This window comes from Sardina pilchardus, chromosome 3 (genome assembly GCF_963854185.1).
Source record: "Sardina pilchardus chromosome 3, fSarPil1.1, whole genome shotgun sequence".
Lineage (NCBI taxonomy): Eukaryota > Metazoa > Chordata > Actinopteri > Clupeiformes > Clupeidae > Sardina > Sardina pilchardus.
The window spans coordinates 11,693,025-11,700,524 of record NC_084996.1 but is presented as its reverse complement, the minus strand read 5'-3'; the positions used below and the strand labels follow the sequence as shown (position 1 = coordinate 11,700,524).

Sequence of the window (7,500 nt, the reverse complement as noted above, 5' to 3'; positions counted from 1 at the left end):
TATATTGCTGAAGATGGACCACAAGTATGTCTACCTGGTTGCATTCGGAAAACGCAGGTAGAATACTTGTGCTCGAGAAAAAAAGTCTTACAAAGAACAGTCATTTAGCTCTTGTCGGAGTGCCACAGACAGGTGTAATCACTAGAGATTGAGTATGCACGCGTCTCTGATGTCCCACAGGCCTTTGACAGGAGAGATGTAGTAGCAATATACACAGGGGCGCCAGAAGTCTAACATTCACAGAGGTTTGCGTGTACTCAATCTCTTATGATTCCTGTGTGGGTTTTTTTTGGTCCTGTACCTATCCTATAAATGGATAAGGTCCGTAAAAGTTTGCTCCTTCACAGAGCCTCGGAAGTAAAAGTTCTTCTCGTAAAAGGTCATTTGTTAACTTCTCCAAGAGTGCTGCGAATGTCGCGAACTGTCTTGAATCGTAAAATGTCCGCTCCAAATGTTTTAACATTTCCCCACACAGGCCATGGACTCCCCATAGGGCACCTCACCTGGGAAGGTCACCACCACAACACTGTCTCGCTGTTTCAGATGGTCAGCGGTGACTTTGCCACCAGCTTAAATCTGCCACCAGTGAAGTGACAGTAAAGGGACAAATATGGGCAGGCCGGGTGGAGGTGGGTGTAAACCAGCCAATCCCAGTTCTCCGTGATGTGAAGGAGGTGACATCAGGGGCAGAGACAATGCCTCACCTCAACAGCAAACTAAATCCCACCTGGCATGGCTTTTGTCCCTGAAGGGGTTCTCATCTGACAGACAAACAGACAGACAGACACACAGGCGGACGACGTGCAGGCGAACCGATGGAGCCATCCACGGGGCTCGGTCCGTCCCGTCCCGAGTGACCTTCCGCCTCCTGACCTGATCAGGAGGACAGGGGGCGCCTCCTGGTCTCTGTCTGCACGTTATTCTTATGATCTCATTTCCCTGCTGTGAGACCACCTCACACCTAGCCCTGCGGGCGAGCGCGAGCGAGAGACAGGGCGAGAGACGAGAGATGTGGCACCTCCCCGGCTGCTCGGCCCGGCTTCAATTACCCCGCGCGGCCATTTATTTTGGGTCCAAGCTCTTCAATGTGCTCCTGCTTTTCAAGAGTATCTTATTCAAAAGCACGGCTCCAAAAGGAGAGAGAGAGAGAGATGGAGAGAGAGAGAGAGAGCGAGAGAGAGCCTTTGGGTTCTTGAGCCTGAAGTGATCACTGTAGATGGAGAGGATTTATGCTTCATATTTCACTACCCCATTGTCTCTGTGGGCGGGAAAAAAAAGTCTTCTAGACTTCCGTTGAAGGGCTCGAGAGTATTTACAGTCGTCCACAACAGCAGGCTGTATATCAGCCCTGTGGAGAGCGGATCGGAGGAGTCGATAGCTGTTCTGAGATCAGTTCCCATGCCTCGGGGGGGGCTCAGTCTGACTCCTCGGGAGGCTTTCGTGCCCCCGCCTCAGCCCTCTCTGCTGACCCGCGGACTAATTTGAAAAGCCACTCAGGCAATCCTGAGGAGCGCCGGATCGATGGGTGCCTTATTGCTATGGAAACCTCTGTGACCCTCCGTGTCCTTGAGCACTTAGCCAGGTGAAAAAGATAGAGGGAGGGGGGGGGGGGAAGAGACAGAGAGAGGGAGAGCGAGATCGACTGGTTCCAGCGAAGAGGGATGGGGCTTTTTTTTTGCAGGGACTTGTTGTCTCGTAACTCTGTTGGTTTTCTTTAGCATAAACGAAGGTGGCAGATGTGCATCACGTCAGGGCGGTATGGCTTGGAGTGGAGCGTGTGTATAAACATGTTTTTCCCCCACGATGCGTCCGTGATCATGCCACCAGTCCCTGCTCCATTTCTCATCAAAGAAATATGCACAGTCCCCATAATGGAACTGGGGAAAAGCAACAACAACCGTAGCCTACATCCCTGGACCCTTGGGACATGAATATGCATTGCCCTGTGTTGACAAACAATATAAGAATAGGGGACGAGAGCATCCTCTTTTTATTTCCCCCCGTATACCCGATCAATGAGAATTCTTAAGCATCTACACGCAAACACCCATTTCTTTTTTTGTTGTTTTCAATAGCGGCCCCACTTTTTTTTCACTTTCTTTTCTTTTCTTTTCTTTTTTGGAAGTGTTTCAAAAGCCTTTCAGCGCCAATTAGTTGTTCAGCCAAATCCAGTTCAGGGTCAATCCGTGTAGGTGCGAGCATCCCTGAGCAACCGAGGAAAGGCTGCCAGAGAGAGAGAGCTCTGTTGGTTGAGGGGCTCTTTGGATAATGCAGAGCGGAGAGAGATGGTAGTCTGGGGGGGGAGGGTAGGAATGGAATGGAGTGGAGATGGAGGGTTGGAGTCTGCCATGCTGAGAATGGGGGTGTCATTAATTAAGGACCCCCCCCCACCGCCGCACCATCCCCTCGATTCTCCCCCCCAAACCAACCACCCACCACCCCCCACCCCCACGTGAGGAGCGGGAAGCGGCAGTTTAGGCGCACGGGGCGAGAGCAGCTTGGAGCCCGACGCAGGGGGGCTCAGAAGCGAGGCGAGCTCCATCCGTCATCCTCCACACGCACACACACACACACACACACACACCCAGGAGAGGAGCGGGCGGAGAACAGCGGAAAAACGGCCTGGCGAGCCTGCAGGGACGGGCATCGCTTAGCAACCACTTCACACACACACATAGAAAAAAACCCAAAACGGTCTCCGCAGCTGAAATGGTTGCCCTCTCTGGTGCAGTTGGGTGAATGCTAGGGAGTCATAAGCGAATGCTAGAATAGACTTGTGCATGTCTGGTCTGATGTGAGTGCACACACAATGGTGGGATGTGGAGATGGCCACTAGCAAGCGAGGCTTCGTTGTTTACCATGCAAAAAATGATTTGTTTTCATCAACTGTTGGGCATGCCAAGACATTACCAATCAATCACCTTAATTTGTTCAAACGAGCTGTGTGGCCGTCCGCCAACATTCTTTCCTTATCAGATGCTATAATAAGATCATAAATCAATGTAGCTATACAACAGCATTCAACTAAATATTTACTTAAAAAAAAGAATAGATATCAGCAGAATAGCAATGCTTGCATGCGTCACACTGAATAGTTTCCGGATGCTAATCTTATTGAATTAACATTCTGGGGGTCGCCGTGTCCTCCATTTTGTTCCCAGTCATTTATTTTTTAAACAAGATTCACTACAAGGCCACACGCTTGCAAATATTTCATAGCCTTCAAAACAAGCGCAGTCCAGTGTCGGGAAACGTTGCCGCAACGCTCCTCCAGCTTTGCCCCCCACGGATCACATCCCAGCCATCACTGTCTACCTGGCGCAGGCGTCTCAGTGTAACATGAACGCAGTGACCTTCTCGAGACCTCCAGCTAGGGAGACACCCTGGCCCTCGTCCGGCCCTGATCTGGCCCACACTCGCACACTCTCGCTCGTCCGCCGCTGTCTTGGGAGAACGCAGGAAGTGGGTGTGTGGTTTGTCACTATAGTTACAAGTGAGCACCCCCCCCCCAAAATAACTCGGTGAGCTTTGGTTATTGGCCCTCTCTCCTCAGGGGGCCGGCTGCCACACCTGATGAGTCCCCCCCCCCCCCCTCCCCCCCGCCCCCGCCCTCCCCAACACACACACACACACACACACACACACACGTACACAAACACGTACACTTGCCCCCCTTCATGCTTGAGGGCCTCAAGCCCGTGGGAGCAGCAGTGATGTGCTGGTGCTCTGACGCACATGAGTTCTCCTTGCATATTCTTGCCGCAGGTCAGAACGATAAAAAACCCACACACACACACACACACACACACACACACACACACACACACACACACGATCAAGGTGTATTTTTCCCCTCTCCTCCCCTCCTCTCCCGCTCTTTTTCCCCTTCTCTGGTCCAGATTTGTCAGAGTGATCTCTCACTCCACTCGAGGTGGAGCCTGATGGGAGCTGACAACACAGCGGCATTGTCCAAGCTGACATGCATCCTCTGGGGGTATCTCCTCCTCTGTGTGTGTGTGTGTGTGTGTGTGTGTGTGTGTGTGTGAGTCTGTGCCTGTATACTGTATGTGAATGGGTGTGTTTTGTCTGTGTGTGTGGGTGTGTTTGTGTGGGTGTATGTTTGTGTGTGTGAGTGTGTGTGTGTGTGTGTGTGTGTGTGTGTGTGTGTGTGCGTGTGTGTGTGTGTGTGCGCGTGTGTGCCTGAACTGCCCTGACAGCCCTCTAACACGGAGAACAGTCTGTTCTGGGAGGGTGTGGGAGCTGTTGCTCATTGTGGGAGAGGAGGTTGTGGGGAAGCAGTAGAGGTGTGATGGCTCCATTGAGCCCGGGGATGGGAGAGGGGGTAGGGGGTGTGGGGGTAACGACGAGGAGGGGAGTGTTTGGGCGCTAAGCGCTAACACCAGCTAACAGAGCTGTTGAAAGAGGCAATGCATGTATTCACAAGCACCATCCACCATGTGTGTTCCTCAATTTGCAGTCGTAAAGACCGGCGTTTGCCTTTTTCCCCCTCTTCCTCTCTCTCTCTCCCACTCATTTGCTCTTGCTCTCTCTTTTTTTCCTCTCTCTCTCCCTTGTTTTTTTCTCTCTCTCCCTCCGTTTTGTCGCCCCGTCAGCCTCAGACCGTGACCTCCGTCTTGCTGTTGGTGGGCAGCCCCTTGTGCTTGGGGTGCATGTGCGGCGACTGGCCGTAGCCCAGCGGCGGCTGCGAGAAGAGCTCGGGCAGCGTCTCGATGCTGAACTGCCGCTTGTTCGAGTAGGCCTGCCGCCGGCTGTTGGGCTGCCCCTGGGCCTGGGCCTGTGCCTGCGCGTGCGCCTGCAGCGACTGCATGGACTGCAGCGTGTGCGCGTGCACCAGCGTCTGCGCGTGGCCCATGTGCGGCGGCGGCTGCTGCAGCGGCGGGCCCATGTGGGCCAGCTGCGGGTGCTGCACGTGGCTCTTGCTGGGGTCCCACACCTTGAAGGCCGAGGCGGAGGTGAGCGGGTGCGTGTTGGTCTTGGAGATCTTGGGCTTGGCCAGCGGCGCCACGGTGGCGGCGATGGCCAGCGGCGCGTGGATGTCCGGCGGCGGCAGGAAGGGCTTGTCCTTGGGGTGGAAGGCGATGATGGGCTGGAAGGTGGGCGGGCTGGAGGTCTGGCGCGGCGCGTAGTCCATCATGGGGTAGCTCTTGTAGTAGTCCCGGAGCCCCGAGTCTGAAGCCAGAGACAGAACAAAAGCACAACAGGGTGAGCAAAATGTATACACGTGAACAGATGTGAGAGAATCTGTTTCGTTTTTTTTTTTTTTTTTCATGCATCTTTAGCCATCTACAAAGTCACTACATTCAATAGCAGCGCAGATGTTTGATGAAAGCACATTATTGGGTATTCATTGAGCAGATGCTTTGTCTACCAACTCTCAGAACAAAGATATTACGCTAATTAAAATAGCAGCCAGTTAGTGCTCCTAGATATTATTCATAGAGTACAAGTCAAACACACTGTAAAAAGGGAAGATTTTCCATTTTTCATCATTGTTTTGTTCATAGCCATGGTGTGGGACTGAAATATCTGCCATGTTATTGTAATCCCTTCAACCGCATTCAAAGACCCTTATGTCTTTTAAAAGTATGGATGTCATTTATAAAATAAATGAGACGTGCCACCCTTGGCCGCGTTTTGAACTTTTCATCATGAAGACGTATGCCTTATGAGAGAGTGCGTGTAGACGGAAAGGCACTTTGAGCGTAATTTACTGTTCTATCCCCATATCACATGTTGAGAAATGGACACACAACAGGCCGACCTTGATGATCAACATAACAATGGATTCCTCTCACCGGCGTTTTCGGGAAATGATTCATATTTATCTCGGCCGTGCGCGGCGCGCGGCGCAGCATGCATCAGCGAGACACTTGTCCGGCGACACATTAACCACCGGTCCCCCTGTAACCAGAGGCAGCAGGGGCTCTCAGCTGCCCAGACACTCAGACAGTTGTCAGTTCAGCCCCCACCTCCCTTCCTCCGCCTGTCACTTTACCGCAGCGTCACTCCACCACCCCCTCTCTTTCTCTCTCTCTCTCTCTCTCTCTCTCTCTCTCTCTCTCCCCTCCGGGGCCCCACCCAGTTCTTGCAGCACGTGAACAGTCGCTAACAACAACACCGACGCCGTCCGAGTTCCTAATGGGCACAACTCTCTCGCTGGCCACAGCACTCGCACTTGTCCGCTCCTTCCCGGCCCTCACCGACAAAGTGGTCACTTGACACTAAGCATATTCTCTGCTCCAGTGCCTCCCAGTAAACCCTCGCAAGAACAGTGCCTGCATGCTTCACTTCCAATAGTATGCCAGCTGGCCTGTTTCTGCTGGGATTTTGCTCATGCACAGTGTACACCCACCAAACCCCCACCATCACCACCATCACCTCTCCAGCAGATGAAATATATGCCCTACAACCTGTCTCTCTTTTCTGACCCCTTACACCATGGTAACAACAACCACTGCTTACAATTAGTTTTGTATTGGGGGGAAAGAAAACCTCCACTCATGGAGCCTCTTCATCAGAACATGGCTATGCCAATGCCATCTTCAGGGGGAGCGCATTCTCATGTCTGGATGGTCTCGGTTGGGGCTAGGAGGACAACCCTGTCCTGGACTCCTCTCTGCTCCTCTCTCCCCACCATCATGGGGGCACTGGGGGACGGACGCGCAGCTGACTGCGGGGGATTCACCTACAGTACGACGGGTTCAGTGCTCTGATGGAAGAGAGCAGGAGATGTGGGATGGAAAAAAAGAAGAACCTCAAAATGCTCTGGTGCACTGATGCAGAATGTGGGAGGAGAGGGGTGTAGAGGAGAGGAGAAGAGAGAGAAGGAGAGGAGTGTAGAGAAGAGGAGAAGAGAGGGGAGGAGAGGGGTGTAGAGGAGAGGAGAAGAGAGGAGAGGAGAGGAGTGTAGAGAAGAGGAGAGGAAAGGGGAGGGGAGGAGTGTAGAGGAGAGGAGAAGAGAGGGGAGGGGAGGAGTGTAGAGAAGAGGAGAAGAGGGGAGGAGAGGAGTGTAAAGGAGAGGAGAAGAGAGGGGAGATGAGGGATGGTGGAGGGGAGTGGAGGAGAAGAGGGAGAGAAAAAGAGAGCAGAGAAAAGCAGAGGAGAGTGGTGGAGCAAAGAGAATAGGAAAGGAAGGGGAGTAGAGGAGAGGAGATAAGGAGGGCATAGAAGAGGAGAGGGGAGAGGAGAGGAGAGGAGAGGAGAGGAGAGAAGTGGGGGGCCAGGGGTTGTGTGTGGGGTGGGGGCTGTGGTGGTGGTGGTGGTGGTGGTGGTGATGTCTAAACGGGACTTCAGAGGGAGTAAAAATAGAGCGGGTTGGGATGTCAGAGAGGATTAGTGCGCCAGCCATGAGTGTTGCTCGGTGAGGTCACAGCCGCCAGCCCCACAGCCTTCAGACACTAACAACCTTGTTCGGCTCACTGTTTTGTAATTTCTTTTTTTTTCCTGTAGTTGTTGTTGTTGCTTCTTTTTTTCTATCTT

General features: G+C 52.8%; 1 protein-coding gene across 1 annotated transcript in view; it reads right to left on the bottom strand.

The window, feature by feature from the left end:
• Positions 1-4,615: 4,615 nt before the first annotated feature.
• The window catches only part of LOC134075879 (protein shisa-8), a 63,186-nt gene continuing 60,301 nt past the window's right edge, over positions 4,616-7,500 (bottom strand). The window contains exon 4 of the mRNA XM_062530911.1: positions 4,616-5,190. Coding sequence (XP_062386895.1) covers positions 4,616-5,190 — 575 coding nt within the window. The remainder of the gene's footprint in view (positions 5,191-7,500) is intronic.